General features: G+C 38.7%; 1 protein-coding gene across 6 annotated transcripts in view; it reads left to right on the top strand.

Moving 5' to 3' along the window:
• The window catches only part of RPRD1A (regulation of nuclear pre-mRNA domain containing 1A), a 31535-nt gene extending 15945 nt beyond the window's left edge, over positions 1 to 15590 (top strand). Inside the window, exons 6-7 of one of the 6 annotated variants that reach the window (XR_006416853.1) lie at positions 273 to 1527; positions 2420 to 2502. Coding sequence is in view for 5 of the 6 variants with exons in the window: in XM_044452579.1 (XP_044308514.1) it covers positions 273 to 466; positions 14709 to 14858 (344 nt within the window). In the remaining variant the exon portion in view is untranslated. Of the gene's footprint in view, positions 1 to 272; positions 2503 to 14708 lie in introns of those variants that run through there. The other 5 variants (XM_044452579.1, XM_044452586.1, XM_044452601.1 and 2 more) reach the window with 5 other exon arrangements.
• The last annotated feature ends 3927 nt before the right edge of the window (positions 15591 to 19517 follow it).

Raw genomic sequence — 19517 nt, 5'->3', positions numbered from 1 at the left:
TTTCTGTACTCTTAGGCACTTAGTAGCATGTGATAGGTTTTTAAGCAGGTTATGAGATGTTTGGATATGTATGCATATGTGTGTGACTGCTCTGTTTACAAGTTTGTAGCGAAACTGGTTTTTTTTCCTACATAATACTGTATTTTTAGTGTCTGTCATCTTTATGAATCACCCAGAGAGCTCTGGCTATTGGGCACTATAGAAATGTTTCATTTTAAATGAAATGAAGACTATAATGTATTGAATTATGAATATTTTTCTTTACTTTCCAGATAAAGAATCGGGGGAGCAGCTTTCCAAGATGGTAGATGATGCATGCATGTTGCTGGCAGATTACAATGGCAGGTTGGCAGCTGAAATAGATGACAGAAAGCAGCTAACTCGAATGTTATCAGACTTCCTGCGATGCCAAAAAGAAGTCCTCACAGAGAAAGAGCAGACATTGGAAGTGCGTGACTTTGTTATGGTAGTCTCATTCTCTAGCTTTTCTTTCTTAACTATGAAATGTTTAACTGTGTTTAAACTCTCTTTTTATAGGGCACAAGTTAGATCTCATTTCTTCATCTTTTTTTCCTTCTGACAGGGGAATAGAAAGGTCTCCCCCACTTTAACTATTACACACAGTCTAATGGTGAAGTATTATATATGTATGTATTATTATAGTGTCCCTGCCTGATCTGATATATAGGAGGATCATGGCAGTATTTTCAACATTTTATAACTGTCAAATGACTCCTTAGATAAGATATTGCACCTAATATTTATAAGCAACCTCTAGGTATATTTAGCAATTTGGAGGGGAGTGATAGACTTTCCATTTTACTTTTCTTGGAGTAAGTTTGCACAGGTAAGTCTTTGCTGAATTATTGTCTTAAATGAGATGCATGCTGTGAATCTAATACAGATGTCACAGGAAAACTGGCAGTGCATGCCTATACATATCTATTCAGTTTCATTGTGTTCAGTGGGGCTTTCTCTCAGGTAAGCGGGTATAGGATTACAGCGTAAGTTTCATAGCTCAGTGAAACAAGTTAATAAGAAACACTATTTTGTTTCCTTCCTCCAGAAGTGCATAACTATTCTAATGAATATTCCAGCAGACCAGGATGACAGCTTCAAGTGCTCCATCTGTGGTTTGGATACTGTGTTTGGTGAATTCTGTTTTCTGTATAGTGGGTAACCTCGGTCTTCTGGCTTGAAAAAAAATCAAATTATATTCTTGCTCTTGCCAGCAATAGTGTTTGCTGGAAAAAATGTCATAGAATGATAAAATATTGAGGGTTTCTGCTAATAGTGAATTTTAGCAATTATTTGTTCAAATAATGCTTTGTGCTTTTTTCTTCAGTCGAGAGGAATAATAATGTTCATAGAATACTAGAGTTGGACGGGGTCATGAAGGCCATGGGGTCCAGCCCCCTGTTGTTGCAGGACACCTATTTACACCATCCCACTCAGATGACTTTTCAGTTTCTTTTGGATATCTCTAGTGTGGGAGAGCCCATAACCTCAATGTTGATTCTAACAACTGTAAGTCATAGCTAAATTGACTTTTAACTTATTTACATTGCAATCCTGTATACATATAACTGGGAGTAAACCCCACTGAATTTGGTATGGGAGGGAGGGGCAGTCTGTGGGTTTAATATCATTTGAGGAGGTTCCCCATACAGACAATGGAATTTCCTGGAATACCTCAAGGAAAGGGACTTGGCAGCCAACCCATGCCCTCTGAGGTTGGAGATAACAGAATTTCCCTGCGTTTGGGAGGCTGGCATAGCACAGGAGAATCCTGTCATTCCCCCCCCCCCCCACAGCTCACATCTAGTCACAGATGAAGGATAACACTAGGGATGAGGGTGCACACAAAGCCAGGGAGAGATGCTAAGGAGAATTACTTTTCCTGTGCTGACCAAGTTATGTTTTTTGAACCGCTCACCATCCCCAGTGGAAGCAATGACAAACCTGCAAAAGAGGCACATAACTTAGTCAGTGTAGTGAGAAGCAGTGTCTTCCAGTGCTTGCTGAATCCCTTTCTCTGTGGCAGTGAGAAAGCAAAAATGAGCAGGACAGCAGTCAGTACTTCATTGGGTATGTCCACACCTATATATTAATCCAAACTGTGGAGGTTCCCCATCTAGATTCTCCACTGTAGGTAATTTAGTGCCCCTGCAGTAGATGTTACTTCTGAGTAAATGTTCATTGGACTGCACTATTAATAGTATAAAATTAATCCAAGGTACATAATAACTCTTCTTAAAACTTGTTGTGCCTTAAAATTGCAGAACTAATTCCATACATGGTTGCTCATAACAAAAGTGAACATTGTTAATTAAGGTACCTCTAACCTCCATGTGGGTAAGTAGTGTCTTATGGCTTTTGTGGCAGGACATCTTTAACATCTATCTAGCTTTTGTTTCAGGTGAGGAGCCTCGACCTTATCTTCTAATGGTGGCACCTTCCATTAGTAATGCATCCTGCTAAAAATAAAAATCCAAATCAAAATCCTGTTTTGTCTCCTGTTTTTGAAAATTGAAGAAATATGTCTGCAAATTGCTCCAGATACCTTTTTATCATACTTGCCATATGTTGCAAACACCATCTAAACAAAATGGAATACTTGAAGCAAACCACATTGCTGCCAATTTTATATTAATTCACTGAATTCATTTTTTTCTAGAAATCAACTTTGAATTTTTAATTTGTTTTCATTTAAGCAAGCCAGCTCTCAGGCATTTCTGACTGGCTGAACTTGTTCAGAATTAAAATGTCTTGGAAGAACAGTTATTGTGAGAAATAGGGTTTCCTTCATATGACCTGTTGAGTTGATAAGATTACCATATAACAGACTTGCCTCTGTTGAAAAGTGCTGTGCCACATTACTGATAGCATATCTCTTATAGCAGGGGTAGGGAACCTTTTTAACCCTCAGGGACAATCTGTTAACCCCATGCTGACTTTGAGCAAGGCCACTCCTGTTTCTCCTTTCACTTCTTCATTGCTCAGTGGGCCACTGTGAGAGATCACTCTTACCAGAGGTCTAAACTGATAGCTTGTAGAAGGCTTTTGAAGTTAGATCAAGGACCAAAGCTTTGTCTACCCTATCTTAATTGTCGTAAGAAAGCAAGTACAGCCCTGACTGTAGGTCCATCTTATTCTTATTACTAGTGGGCAAATTCACTTCTGGAATATTTCCAAGCAGGACATGAAGGTGACAAGCCTTCCAGATAGTTCTGAGCAGCTGATATTTATTCCTTTTGAGCATGGGTCCTCAAACTATGGCGCACTGGCTGGATGCAGCCCGCCATGCCCATTTATCCGGCCTGCCATAGAGGTTTTGAACTTCCCGTGCGCAAGGGGAGGTGCCGGCTTGCTCACAAGGAGATTGTTTTGGACTTGCTCTGAGAAAATTATCTTGTGCGCACTGACCCCTCCCTTGCTGCGCGTGTGTGTACACCTCCCCCCGTGGCCCGGCCCGGCCTGCGCCCTCTACCCACACCATCTTGGTGGCCCCATTGCTGGCACTTTTCAACTGGCCTCCTGTTGAAAAAGTTTGAGGACCCCTGCTTTTGAGTTTCAGCCATTGGATGGTATCAAAATGTAAATGAATTGATTCTGTTTAATGGTTGTTCTTACTAACCATTAATATATGTATCTTCCATGAATTTTTTAATCCCTTTTAAAGGCTATAATTATATCTTTGTGATAGTGAATTTATATATGATACAGCTACTGTACTGAAGCGAAGAAGGCTTGGGTCTTACAGAATCATAGAATAGTAGAGTTGGAAGGGGCCATGAAGGACATTGGGTCCAATCCCCTGCTGTTATAGGACACCACTTTACACCATCCCACTCAGTGCCTGGATGGAAGACCACCTCAAAATTTTATGAACACCATTTTGAGTCCCATACTAGAAGAAAGGCAGAACATACTGTTTAAAGAAGAAAAGATAGCAAGCTCCTTCCCTCACTTAGAATTATCACTTCATGTCACAGAATTAAGCCATTTTACAGCATATAAATTGACCTTCATTAACAGCACAAATTACCACTGATATTTCCAAGTTTGGCTCTTTTGTGGTGTATTTACTTGGGGATAATTAGGGTGGTCCAATTGATGCTAGTTTCATTTGGCATTGTTCCAGTTTATCCAGTTTGCCTGACTTGGATTGTGGCTTGGGTGAATAGCAAAGTGACATTTTCTTACATAACTTAAACCTTTGGAAAAGAAGTAAGGGAAAATCTGTGGCTCCTGGACTGCATCTGAGCAGTCATGGAATATTTTGAGTTCTCAGATCTGAATTTGGAGACAGTGAATTGTGACTTCCTTCCACTGCACAATTGCAGTTAGTGTGAAAAGAACCACACTGGCTGAGTTCTGGGAAGCCACCTTGGAGAGGGAAAAGTGGGAACATTCCTGTGGGTAAGGGAGGGGAGGAGATTGGAGAGTCTGGAATACTTCAGCCTCCTTCCCTTCCCCTCCAATACACTGTGACTAGATGGACAGAAAAGCCATTTACCAAAAATGCAGAATGTGGAACAGGGAGCAAAGAATCACCACTTGTCCTATCCTGTATAGGAGGGTTGTCAGCCTCTTAGTGAAGGAGATTAGGATAATCACTATAGGATTGCTCCTTTAATGTCTGTTAGCAGGGGCATGACCTGCATAATGCAACATCATTGAGGGAGAATTAAGATCTGTATTTTTAACCAGACTCTTAGGTTAGTGGAGGGTGGGCCAGATACTGTTACCACAATAGGGCACTTGGAATGTTTTCTATCTTGTGGCCCTTATTTATTGTGGAGAATTGCTTTGTTTGGCACAGTGTTCATGATCTGACTTGTTTACTTTGTTCCAAAGAACTTTAGAAGATGTATTTGAGAGAGATCTTTGAGTGGTTATTGCCCTACTATGCTCGTTGAGGCTTGGCTTTTGTCCCCTTGCAATTTTGGTCCCATATTGCAGTGTGGTAGCTTGATTCTTATGCAACTCATTGGAACCAGAACTTAGTTAAGAACTGATCTAATCCCTGTCTGCACATCTTCTGTTTGCCTATCCCTGTCTGTATTCAGTTTCTTGGTGTGACAGAATGTACCAGTATGGAGATAGCGATTTCTAATTTTTCCTAGCTCTACTAGCTCCACCCCTGCTTCCCACTGTCAAGGTAAAGTTGGGGTAACAGGGCTTTCCTGTATAAAACAGGCGGTTTTAGTTATACAGCTAGTTGTGTTTTAGGTTGAAGCCTGTTTACTTACTTGTATAGCACTAGTGGAATTATATGGGAACTGAGCCAAGTCCCATCTTTTATCTTCAGTCTTTTCCATGGATAAAACAATATTTTGGCTCACATTTCTCAGTCTCAGAGTGTCACAGAAACTTGCTTTGGGCTCATGCATTCTCCTTCAAGATCAGGAGATTGTAACTTTTCATTTTTGCTTTCACATCTGAGCATTACACTTAGATCATAAACTGATTCATACTAACTACAATTTATTGAAACAAACCAGTTTCATGCCAACTCCATTTAGAGAAGAACCACAGTTTGTCTCCATTCACCTGTAATATTAAACTGGGTTTAGTTGAAAGGGAAGTGAAAGCTGCTGAACTTAAAGCTATGGTGGGGGAACTAACAAGTCCAGTATATAGCCAGAATATTGGGAATTGGCGATCAGATGTAACAAATTGTATATTTCATGGAATCTGTCTCAGGGATCTCGGGAGGTGTAGAGCACACAAAAATTCATTGAGACCCTATTGCTTCAGAAGGTTTGGTGGGCAGTTTGAACTGCATGCCATTGTCTGCAAATGTAGTGCACTAAGTGGGAAAAATGAATGATGAAAGGATACTATTTGATTATAAAGTGAGGACATACACAATGTTTGGGTGGAGGCTAGATATGCTTCTGGGATCAATGTTAGGGGGAAAAACACCACTGCCCTTGGTGCTTGTGTTAGATTGCAGTCTTTATCTTTGATAAAATTCTTTGAGAACTTTGAGAATGAAGCCAGTCATTCTTTCTTAGACTACGTTAGGCTTACTTTCTTAGTACTGCAATCCTGAAAACTGGCATGTGTGCACATGTGCATGCACACATATACACTTAATATAAATTGATCATGTTTGGAAGTGAATTAAATCGTGAAACACGACTTGAATGATGGATATTTTCAGACAGTTATTTTTGTGTGACTTGGGATGCATTTCAGCAACATCTGCCCTCGCACATAAGCCTCCAGACATGCATAGCAGGTGGTGCAGCAGCAATGATCTTCAGCATCATTAGCTTCAGAGTTCTTCCTTCTTCCTCCTCCCCACCATGGGTTCTTTGCCTTCTCCAGCACTGACCTCTGACCTTGGTTTTTTTCCAACCAGGTTGCAAGAGGGGTGGGACAGGAGCTCCAAATAATCTTCTGACTTCCTAAACAATATTGGGAGGCCATAGGATTGCACCCTTAGGGAGCAATCCTGTGGCCTGTAAATGTACTATAGGATAGTGAGAATTCCTCCCCTCCCTCGGTTGGCAACAGTACTGAAAACTAAGCTGTGAGAGGAAGGGGATTTTCTGGTGGGCAGGAAGGGGAAGAGACCAGAGAAGACAGATAAGAGCTAGATGGATACAAAAAGACAAATCTAGTGAAAAATGCAACCACTGGAGAATGGGGAAGGAAGATAACCTTTGTCATTTCTCTTGTAGCTTCAGCTTCAGCATGGTAGATTGCTGGATGCACAGGAACTCGGAGTTCAGAGGGTTCTGCCTCGCAAGGGTGCATCCCATAGGAGTGTACCCTTAGTCCCTCTACTCCAGAATTTGTATTATTGTAGTCACTGTATTGTCATGGGCTATAGAAGTGAACTGGAGATTAAATTGCACTGCATATATATACTAGAGACAGGTAGTGGAATTTCTGAAACTGATAAAACAATTAGAACTTGCACACCTTTTCTTTGATAACAGTTATTAACCTAAAATATTCCATTTTACAGTGTATTTTGGTAGGAATATGCATAACTGAGTTCAGTATTCAGTGGACACAGAATTACTATAGTAATTACTCGAGCTCATTTAGTTTCTATGCCATCAAGCCACTGAATACTGTATGTGTCCTAATACCAAACACAGGAAACTGGAAATAGCGTTCTTCCTTGATAATTCTGAAGTTAGAATATGGACTTAACCTGATTTGCTGTAAAACCAGAATATAACCCCCTGTTTATGCTATAAGGAGTATTCTAATGATTTTCATGGCTGTAAAGTGTGGTCATTTCTCGTGTGTGTGCGTGCGTGCGCGCATTCACACAAACTTGGAACAAATCGCATCACTGAAACTATAAAACTTGGAAAAAAACCCCAATCCTATTGACCTTTTAAAATCTGATCACTTTTGTGACCAAAAAGGCTTTTTAAAAATGCCAACATTTTTGCAAAGTGGAATTCTGCACCAAATAGTACAAGATATACTTACTGTGTGCTTCCATAGAGTCACAGCACACACATAGCCCTAATTCTGTCACTCTTTCAAATATACAAGGTAGACTTTTTTTGCACTTAATTACACTTGCTTAACTAGCTAATCACTTTTATTTTGCTCATCTCTATTTTGGGTATTTATTGAACCTGAAAAAACCTTTGCAAGTTCTTAGTGTGCCTTTTATATTCTACTCTTTTGGTCATGGAGTTGTAGCTTCTGTTCTATAGTATGTCTTATACTCTGTAATGCATAGATTGCAAGTAACAATTCTTGATACCTGCCCTCCACAAAAACCACTCCTTCCCCTGGTGTTCCATTTTAATCATCCCATTTCATTTTTCATTAATTAGTGATCTGTGATTACCCAATCCAAAAATCCCTACAGCAAATTTAAGATAACTTGTTTTTTCTTTCCCTTTTTAAAAAATGTACTACTATAATTGATACTTCCTTAACACAGTAGGTGAAATCTAGCAATGTTGAATAGACTTTTGTCTGTATGATGGGATTTCTATGCTCGTTTGTAGCTTCCTTTGACCTCTAATGTATTTTGGAGTGTCCCTCAACCCCATGGGAAGAGAGAGCTGCCGCTTCCTTTTCTGTGGATTGAAACCATGCCATTGGCAGGAGAACTTAATTGGATATCATCCATTAATCCAAATGAGGGTGGTATTTTGTTATTGTCCAGGAGTTTAAGCCATTGGTAGTCTATAGCTGAGTCCTGAAACTTTGAAGGTCAAGAACAAATGCCTGTGTGATACATTATTCCAGCATTCCCAATCGGATCTCCTTCAGTTGAGTTGCATGAGAACTCCCATAATCATTCAGCATAGGGAGTTTCAACCTTATCTTTATCTTTTTTTCACATAGATTGTATTTAAAATACATTCATACTGTTTTTGAGTTAAGGTTACACTCATTCTCTGAAGGCAGAATGATAATACGGTATCAATCTTACCATATTTCTGTATCACACACATGGCTGCATTGCTTGGCATGAATGTATTTTTTTGTTCTAGCAACACATTTGCCTTTGCTACCTATAAAAGTAGTGTTGCAGAGGAGCAAATATGCTTCCTTTTCCCATCCTGAATTCCATTCTTTGTTCTAAACTGACTTGAGTTGCCTTTCCTCATACAGCCGTCTTGTTTCTTACAAGTCAAAGTTCCATAGTTATTGGAACTCCTCCCAAATGAGGGCAAAGTACTGTGTTGAGTGGGAGTCATCACAGTTGTCTGATTTCTGATGACTGGATATTGTCATCCAAATTTTCATCAGTGTCTTTTACAAGAATGTCTGTGGGATGTCAAAACATTCAATGTTTTCAGCTGTGACCTGGAGTTCAGACTTTGAGTACTGTTAACAACTTGTTCAGCAAGTATCTAGTACCAATTCAGGCCTAGTACATATGAGAAAAACATGGTTCACACTGCAAGTTAGTGTGAATCACTGCAAGATTAAAGCAGGTCAGGAATAAACAGTGAAGTGGGCAAGTTTGCTCATGAAACCAAACCAGTTAGGATGGTTAAAAGCATAAGGGGTTGTGAGGAGCTTCAAAGGCATCTCTAAGCTGGGAGAATGGGCATCAAAATGTCAAATGCAGTTTAATATAAGCAAGTGTAGAGTACTGAATGTTGGGGCAAAAAAAAAAAATCTCAACTTCAAGCACACATTGATGTGATCTGAGCTAGCAGTGACTGATCAAGAAAGGGATCTTGAAGTAGTGGTGGACAGCTTAATGAAAATGTTGGTGCAGTGTGCAGCCACTTTGAAAAAGGCAAGCTCCATGCTAAGCATAATTAGATATAGAATAGAAAATAAAACTGCCAAGATCTTACTCTCCTTATACAAGTCTTTGGTGTTCAGTTTTGGTTGCCTCACCTGAAAGAGGGCATTATTGAGTTGGAAAAAGTACAGAGAAGGACAACAAAAATGATCAGGGGGTTGCAGCGACTCCCGTATGAAGAATGGCTACAAACAGCTAAACTGGAACTGGAAAAAAGATGAGTAAGAGGAGACATGATAGAGCTGTTTAAAATAACACATGGGGAGGGAGACATTTTTCTTGTAACACTAGAATTTGGGGTCATCCTGTGAAGATGATTGGAGGGAGGTTTAGGACAGACTAAAAGAAGTACTTTTTCACACAGCACATAGTTAAACTATGGAGCTTGCTGCCATGGGAATTGGTGATGGCCACCAACTTGGATGGCTTTAAAAGGAGATTGTACAGATTCAGGAGGGAGGAGGCTACAAGGCTTGCTGGCTATGTGCTACCTCCTTCACCAGAGGTGGCATGACTGCGTATGCCAGTTGCTGAGGAGCTTGGGCAGGCAGAGGTCTTGCACCCATCTTTCTTGTTCCTCTGGGCAACTGGTTTACCACCATGTACCCTTGATCTGATCCAGCATGGCTCTTGTGTTCTTGTATGTGTTAGGTGGATAGAACTTCCTAATTTCATAAGAATAATGAAGCATACATTTAATATGAATGCTATTTTAATACTTAAAATCTGTATTAATTTATATTCTTGAAATGGCAAGTATCCTGCCTTCTCCTTTCCAGTCCGTTAAAAAACAAAGGTACAGAAATAACTCTAACCTAAAATATATAATGCCTTCTTAAGATATAGGCATTTTACTTATTTCAAACCTCACTTTTTTAGTTAACCTTTACTGAAAACCAATAATGTGAATTACATTTTAAATAAAGTTCAGGTTCAACATCTTCAAGGAATGTTTGAGGAATTGCTAGGTTCAAGAAAAATGCATTCATTTTTGTTTTAGTTTGAGCTCCCAACATTCCAGCCATTAATAAATTTTCAGCTCAGACTGCCGAATCCAAGGGAGGGCTATGTTCATTTTTATAGCCAAGGGTAAAGGAAGTTGGATTTGTACCTACATTGCTTGAGATCAGTTATGCCTTATAACTGACTACTGAAGTGTTGGTAGCTCAGCCCTTGCTCTGCATTTGCTGCTGCTCCAGTTGGATATTGAAGAATCGTACTTGGGGAGATGTAGAGGCAAAGTTCAATAACTGCATTTGCTTTCTGTTTCCTTAACTCACAAACAATGTGTGCAAATACAACAATTCAGTGCATGTTTTGAAGAAAAACTACAATATGAATATGGATGAAGATGCAAATTTGAATTTACATCTCATTGAACAGTATAGATATCATCTGAACTCTTGTGTATTTGAGTCAATACCCAGGTTTTATTTAGGGTTCTATTTGATTATACGTTGGTGGAAGCCTGCTAGTGCACATTGGTTTCTTTAGCCTGGATCAAAGTAATATCTGTAATGAATTAACATAGTTATAGAACTATCATGCCAGTTCACCATATTTCGGAGGCTAACTTCCCAAATACTATCAGTATCTGTTAAAATATTCAGCTTCCATCTGTTTGCTGAATTTTGAACTCATCCCTTGAACCCACTGAACATTCTGAACTGATCAAGAGTAATATTGTAAGCTTGTATCAAGAGTAAGCTTGAATTTCCCATTTTGCCATTTCAGTCAAGAGTAGCTGCAGCTTTGGGAACATTTTGAAATAGGTTGAATTTAAGTTACCCAGTTTAAGGCACTTGATTTGTCAAATATATCTAAAGCAAGGATGGAGAGCATTTTGGAGCTATGGGTACAAGTGGTAATTTGAGAAGTGGTTCCAGACATCACCACAGAGTGGCTGCCATGGAAGGCATGGCAAAGGACAATCTTGAGTGCAAAACATTTGAGTACAAGGCAAATGTAGAACCTGAACCCCATCACATGAAACTATTATGAACCCACAATTTCAGTACCAACAAAACCTTTTTCACAGCAATCCCAACTGATAAATAAGAAAATATATCAATTAAAAACAAAAAGATGCATTGGAAAATATATTAAAAAATAAAAAGATGCTACCAAACAAGGTAGCTTGGAATACCTTTATATGGGCCCATATTGTTTGCTGCTACAATTAGGTACTGATACATTTGTACTGCTGGTATAGCATCCCACCACAAAATGGAATCTATGTACTATTTTTCCTTATGGCTTATGGGAGGATTCAGAGCAGCAACGTTCATGTTGGCTGTTGAGTTTGGTTGATTTAGGACTGGGATTAGGAAAAAACAAACTTTGTAGGACTAAGTTTGAAGCTTTCTGGCCTTCAGCTTTACTGATTACCTGGCAAAAAATGATTTCATTTATATCAAAGTTCCTTAACATTTTTGGGGCACATAGGTGGCTTCTATCACAGTGTGGCTATGGCTTCCATCACAGTGTAGAAAGTCATGTTGGGATCCTCACACTTTTGTTTTCCATTTTTTTCTTGCACAGAGAAAAAATAGGAAAGCAGAGACAGGAAACAAAAATACAATGCACGCACAAAGAAAAAATCAGCAAAAGTACACACAAACACAAAATGGAAGAAAATGCAGAGCAGTTGCATGGAGGGGTGACAAATTCCAGTGCCAAAAAAATTGCTGAACAGGGAAATCAAAGACTTTGTTGCATCAAGGGCCTTTTTGAAGGGATGGCTTTGAGCTTCCTGCTTCCAATGCAAAGAAGTCAATTAAGAAATTGCTTTACTCAGTGGAAGAAAAGTGGGAAACAAATACTGGCAAGCAAAACAGCATGGCTTCGAAGATGTGCTGAGGTGTCATATTCACAGAATTTACATAGTGCAGCCTTGAAGCATCAACTTTTTATTTCCATTTGCCTTGCTTTACGATTCCAGACTTACTGACTTGAAAGTAAGTCCTGTTGATCTCTGTACGATTTATTTCTCAATAGAATTCCACTGTAAATGAAAGTAGTTAAGTCACTAGGCAAATCTTTGTGAAAGGCATTCTAAAATGGCATGCAGCTTATCACCAACAGCTTGTGAGGAACCAGTAATAATTGCATCAAGGAAACATGAGCAGGGCTTCCATGTTTGCTATCCTTTGTGGTAGATCATGAGTGCACAACACACAGTCCACATGCAGGCCTTGGTTACGGACTGTGTACCCCCCCCCCCACACACACACATTTCCCTGCAGCACACCTGATCAGACCACTAGAAGGATGAGCCCTGAAGTAAAACTTAAGCAGTACATTAGGAAATATGCTTTTATTGTCAGTCAGTGCTTAGAGATGGCCTTTTAAAGACATGTAAATGTTGAATGCACGTATTTAAATACTATTAAAGTTTAGAATTGAGCTGTGCTTTGCATGCTTGAAACCTGTTGTACTGTGGCTTGTTTCTGAATGGACATACATGGAATTTGACTGTGCTTTGTATGCTTGTCCAGATGGGCAAGAAATGCATTTTTGTATGAGTGTGTACTCTGGTTCACTATGGGCATGTATAAAGAAGGATCTCATAAGAGTTTAGATGCCTCACTTCCATCTCATTCAGGTCTGAAATGGCCTGATTCTGCTTCAGGCTTTGTCCAAAATACATTTTCATCCTTAGTGCATTTGTCAGAGAGAGGATACTTCAAACAAATAAAAACCCTTAAGCTATTTTTATTTCTTGTAGGAAATTTATTGAGGCCTTGGAAATCCTCCTTAAAATCAGGTATACTTGATATAATCTGTAGAATAAACTGATCTAAGCAAAGGTCATGAAAATTAATATGGGCCATGGATAAATTGGAAAGGGTAAAATGAAACATTGAGGAAACCTGGTTTGCATACAGCATGAGATTTATTTCAACATTTTTACACTGCCCAAAGGGCCACAGAGTAGTTTACATTATAAAAATTAACACCTGCCTGAAGGTGGTATAGGCTAATACGACACAAAAAGAAAAAGAATGGAGTGTGTGTGGAAAGAGAAAAATAACCTCAAACTCCAATTCTGCAAAATTAAAATAATGTTTATAATGATGCTTGATCCCTGTTTTAAAGGTGAAGAATACACATCTTGCATGCTTCCTGGTTGTGCTGATGGTGTGTGTTGTACTTTCTAGAGGTTCAGGTGGAAGAGATGATTGATAGTGGGCCACTTTTTGTAGTTTTTGCAGCTGTACAAGTTTTAACTAGAAGACAGGGCAGGGAGCACATAAAAACCTCTATAGTCAACTTTACTGACTCCCTATTTGGTTCTGAAACCAAAGTGCTAATATTAGACCCTATCTATCCATACGCTCTTGCCTATTGGTAGGTCTAAAGAGAGGCTCTCTTTTTCATCCTTTTCCCACCCTGGCTTTTGGATTAGGCAGGTGGGTTTTTGGATCTTTCCCTTGGAAAGTCAGCCTGGCCTCCCACAGTCCTGATTTTCATCCTGTGGTTAAAAAAAATAAGTGTTCTAGGCCATCTTTGGCATTGCTTTTCTTTGATAAATGTTCCTTCTGATTCTGTTAAGATTATGTTCATTTTATATGTGCATTTAAACTTTCTGTGTGTGTGCCATTCTGGATGTTCAGGGGAAACAGAAAAGTATTATAACTTTTAAATGGATTGTACTCTGAGATCCAGTATGAGATTAAGGCATTAGCCATAATATTGTTGGTGTATGATTCCTTTTGCATTTGGTATAATTAGAAGAAGTGTATCAGAATTCTTCCAGGACAACCACAATACTGGCTAACATTTCAATTAATTTAGATTAAACACTGACAGGCAAACACACCTGGTTTTGTTCATTCCTCCAGTTGGAAGCTCAGAAGAGACACATATGGTAAATGTCAGATGTTTGAGAGCAGCTGTGAGCAGCAGTGGCGAGTGGCAAGTGGGCACCCACAGGCAGCAATGGTGGGCAGTAAGCAGCAAGCACAAAATAAACTCAAAGACCCACATGAACCTCCCAAGCCTCAGTTTGGCCACCCCTGTATTAGTATAATAAGGAACATTTTCAGAAGTTAGGAAATTAGAGTAAAATAAGAGCGCCGCCAGTTTGCTTCACTTAAGCTGCAGTCCAGTATCTACTTGCCTTAGAACGAGGCACATTGGATCTACTTCTGCATCAGATAATGCCACAGCCCTGCCACCAACTGCTACTCAGGCAATAACTTACTTATACAAGATAAACTGATTAAACAATGCCTCACTGGAGTGGAAATTTTTTTAACAGATAGGGATAGATGGTGCACTAGCTAAGAATGTGCTTTGTTCACAATCAGGAAAAGATTGGAAGAAATATATCTATACTTGAGTGGGGTGGGGGCACTTGATGCTTCTGAGAGAAGCCCTGGAAGTTCTTAAAAACTCTTTAGTGGCTGATACAGGTATGGAAAATAATGTTTTTCTTCATGTTTTACAGGAATACAAGCGCAAATTAACTAGAGTCTCGCAGGTACGGAAAGAACTGAAGTCACGCATCCAGAGCCTTCCTGACTTGTCAAGACTCCCCAATGTCACAGGAAGTCAGGTGCATCTTCCATATGCAGGGGATGTTTATAGTGACAATTGACATTCAAATATTCCACTGGAATGAAGAATTGGTTGCATTCATTGATATTATTTTTGTATATTTGTTGAGAGTAGCACTGAAGTGTTCTAATTTATAAGACATGTTAAATGTTGCTTTGTTTACGATTTACTGACAAGTGGTGAAGCAGGTACTATGTGAGAGGCAGCATCTGTGTATTATTATGTTAAGTGATAATTGTAGTTATCTTTTGTACTCACTTTGATTAGAGCACACCCCCAGTAGAAAATTGCTTCTTTTGTTTTTCTTATATGCTCTTTACTGGGTATAGTTTTAATTTAAACTAATTGTATAAGAATCTGCAGTTAAGTAGCAGAAATTGATATCTTGATTATAAAAGATAACTCGTGCAACTTGACAGTAATGGTTTATCATCTAAGAAATAAAACTGCCAATATTATGTCATTTAAAGACTTTGAATACAAGTGATATTAAAAAGAAGTTGAATCATAAACAACTTTAAAATGCTAATTCATACAGTAATTTAATTTACTTAATCTAATAGTAATATTTCATTGAGAGTTTCTTTTCCCTTACTGAAGGACCATACGCTTGCACAGTAATTCTGTTCTACACCAATCTCAGTAGATAACTCTCATCTGTATATTGTACTTTTTAGACCAGCTTCCAGTAAAGATAATCAACTGAAAGTAATGGGACAGTTACAGAGAGTAATGGGACAGTTACAATAAATCTATATTTATTTTTAATTAACTGTTGCTAAAAGGTTTTTTTTTTTTTTTTTTTTTTTTTTTTTGAGTTTCACATTGCAATCTTATGCATGTTTACTCAGAAGGTCTCCTCTATACAGTGGAGCTTACCCCCAGGCAGGTGTGCATATGATTGTACCCACTACAAAAACATCATGCTGTGGCATGTTACAGTTGTTAGCTGATGAACTGAGCTACTCCTTTATGTAAGAGAAATCTCTTACTGCCTGTGGTAATGCAGGAAGTTTCCAGCAAGTCAATTGTTGCCTGATGTGTTAATACAGAAAAAGTTCTCAACTCTTCATGAAAGAAGCACATGTTGACCTGGTTCCTGCATCTCATCATATCTGCCTTTTTGCTTGCATGAACCATATTACAGTTTCACATACCGAAGTTATTTGCAGGTGCAAGACTTCCTATCTCTAAAAATTTTAACCTAAGTGACTTAGCTGCTACTGCCATGGTCTCTGGCAAACTTAGCAGCAACGTTGATACTATTTCCTCTGTTGGCAAAACACTGAATACTAGTGGATAAAAATAAACAAATCATTGCACAACAAACAACTGTTCTGAATATGGCAATTTAAATATGTAAAGTAGAACTGGGCAAAAACTATTCAAAGCACTCTGTTGTCCATTAGTTTTCAAGTGATCATTGAAGAAAAATGCATTTTTAAAAAATCTTAACAGCCCTTCATTTGGAATGCCTGTGACTCATAAACCTGAATCAATCAAGAGGTCATTTCAAACACCATGAAATCCCCGACACTACCGAACATCTTTTATGCTATTGCATCCTAGTATGTATTTAATATTACAGTATTTTAGGATTGTTAATTCAGCAAGAATATTAAAAAGTGAAATTATTAGGACAAGTTTTAAATAAAAGTAGAATATTGTTCTTCTCATCGGCCATCTTTCATAAAATTACAATTCATGAAGTTTAAGTAGTATTCTTTCCCAGTGATTTCACTGAATAAGATTTAAACATACACTTAAATTAACTGGAGTTAAAAGGGCATCATTCTGGTTGGAACACACTCAATTTTGCAAAGCTGCACATGCTGTCATAGTATTGGTGGATGTAACTGATTAACATTCAAGAACTGAAAATGAAACAGCTTTTCTGATGAAACCAAAATTATTATAAGAAACTCTAACCCTAACACTCAGCCATGGGTCAAAGTTCAAACATAAGAAGGCAGAGTTAATTGAAAACATTGGTATCTGTAACACTAGATTATGGTTTAGTGAGCCTTTCACAGCCTATTGCCCTCTGGATGTTTTGAACAACTCCCAGAATTTCTGACCGATGGCCATGCTGGCTAGGGCTGATGGGAGCCAGTTGCAGAAGGTTAATTTAGTATTGTGTTCAAATAGACCATTCAGAAATATGTAAAGGCCGTAATTGTAAAACTCATTTTTCTTATTCAGAATATATTTCATAAAATTATCATCTTTTTGCCTCAATCTGTAAAAAATAATTGAAAAGATACAGATCACAAGTCAATCCAAAACCTAAGCTTGGAAAGCAATTCTGGGACAGGTAGACTGCTGGACTCATGTTTAAATGCAGTTTTGCCAACTTGGATTTGTTTTATTACTTTTTTAATGTCAAAGTTTCAGAATATGAGTTCTGGTGAAGACTCGAGAAATAGACAGTCCAGGCAAAGATAAGCTATTTTTATGTTACATTGGTTTCTGCGGGATTTTAGTGTGTTCAACTTTGGGTGAATCTTGCCCAGTATTCCCTCCCCAAAGAACTCAAGGTTTTGCTTGGACTTTGTGAGACTCCCCTCTAGTTCATTTGAAATGGGGCTTTTTAAAATAGGAAACTTCCCCTTGCAAGATTCATGTGTGTCTCCACATACAAAATAAACATTTTAAGATTGATAAAACCTTGATAAAACCAAAATATTACAATATACACTGGTACCTTGGTTCATGAACGCCTCAGTTCACGACCAAATCGGGTCTCGAACCGAAATGTCATGAAAATTTTATCACAGGTCACGAACTCTGCATTGGGTGATGATCACCTTTCCTGCACAGGTGCAATTGCGGTCATGCTGGGGGGGGAGGGGAGATGGCCGCGTCATGCTGGGGGGGAGATGGCTGCCCCTGCACCTGCCCCCCTGCGCTCACCTCCCCCCCAGCACACCCGTGATTGCGCCCATCTCCTCCCTCCCCCACACACAATCACTTGGGTGAGGGGGGGGGGTGGCCGCGATCTTTGTTGTTCACGTTGCTTCAAAGTTTTGTGAGTAAAAAAAATAGTTCCAAAACGGATTAACCTTATTTACATTGACCTTTATGGGGAAATCTGACTTGGCTCACGACCAATTTGGGTCATGACCAGAGTCCTGGAACGGATTAAGTTTGTGAGCCAAGGTACCACTGTAGTCATTTATATTTTGAGAAAAATGGAAGATCAGTTTTAAATATATTTTATCTGTTACCATGAGTAAAATCAGATTTTTAGTGAGGTACATTCCTTGGAATATTTAAATATAAGTCTAGTATAATACAAAAATCTTAAACAGGAAAAGTTCACTGTAGCAACTTGCATTTTGTATCAGTAAAACACAGAAATAAAGGTACTTGAAAGAACCATTGGATTCAAGAGGCAGTTACTTCCAACTAATATGCTTAGGACTGAAGCGTAGATGATGTTTTGCTGTACAAGTTATTCAGATGTAGCATTAATCTTTAATAAGTGTGGTTGCAGAGAAGACATAGTGTGTCCAGTTCCTCTGTCTTAAAATGATATGTGTGGGTAATGTTCAGCAACAAACAGAATTATTCCTTGTATTGATCAATGCAACCAGGAAATAATACTAACCAACAAGGGTTACAACACACTTCCTCCTAGCAGAATGGCTGTATCTGCCCCATGCCCTCTATTTCCTTCAGAATACTGGGGACTGTTAAGAGCAGATTTGGAAGTGCAGACAATAGAGAGATCCCATTATGCAAGTGCACTTCCACTCATGCAACAAATGGATCCAACTACGTGTATGCACTGGAGTCACCACACTGAAAATTGCTAGATCATCAGATGATGAACAAGAGTTTACTTTTGCAAAACCTTACTTGTGGGTCTATGCATGATTGATTTACAATGAGCAGAACCACAAATACATTTAGTAGCTCTATTTGTACAAACCATTGTGTTAACCACAATATTCAATTTAATTTCATATACAATAAAATTGATTGAAACAAATGTGGCCACCCTTTTGCTCATCCCATTTAACAACCTGATTATTGCCACAGCTCAGGCCACACAATATGTTTTAGAATATTTTGTGCTTTTTGATTCCTAAAATTAGGATGAGTAAGAGCAGTCCTGTAAACTGAATTCACTCATGCTCACAGGAAGCTTATTAAAACCATCAAGTAAAAGTTGTATTCTGTAATCACCAGTTTCCAATGGAGAGAAATTACCTGCTCAAGACCATCTTAAAGTATGCGACTATCAAATCTTTTTGACATTGGCTCATCCACAACTCTGCACATGAGTCAAGTACACATATAATAATACTTAGCATTTTATTCAAAAGTTAATTTAGGAGTAGGCAAAAAAATAGATCAGCATCTTATAGATGTCTGATTTGCCCGAATGTTTCTGACTCCCAGTTGTCTGATAATATCAACAACTAAAAACCTTTTATTTATTGGTGCAAAACAAAGACTGGGGCAGTGAGAACCGGACTGGATTTTTCTGTGGAAGGATTTATAAACTTGGCTTTGGTATGGATCATGAATAACTGACGTAAGTATTCTCAGCAGGATCCTGTTCTTTAATGTTTCACATGTATCTTTCCACTGGAGTCACTATTGTGTGCTTGCTTGTGGTTGCAGTGGTGGGTGCTGCTAGCTCATATTCATCATTTGTTTGCTACAAGTATTTTGATGAATGTTTATGTGA

The sequence above is a fragment of the Varanus komodoensis genome, unplaced genomic scaffold, assembly GCF_004798865.1.
Source record: "Varanus komodoensis strain SLA01 unplaced genomic scaffold, ASM479886v1 scaffold10, whole genome shotgun sequence".
NCBI classification, from domain to species: domain Eukaryota; kingdom Metazoa; phylum Chordata; class Lepidosauria; order Squamata; family Varanidae; genus Varanus; species Varanus komodoensis.
This window is presented reverse-complemented; position numbering and strand designations above follow the sequence as displayed.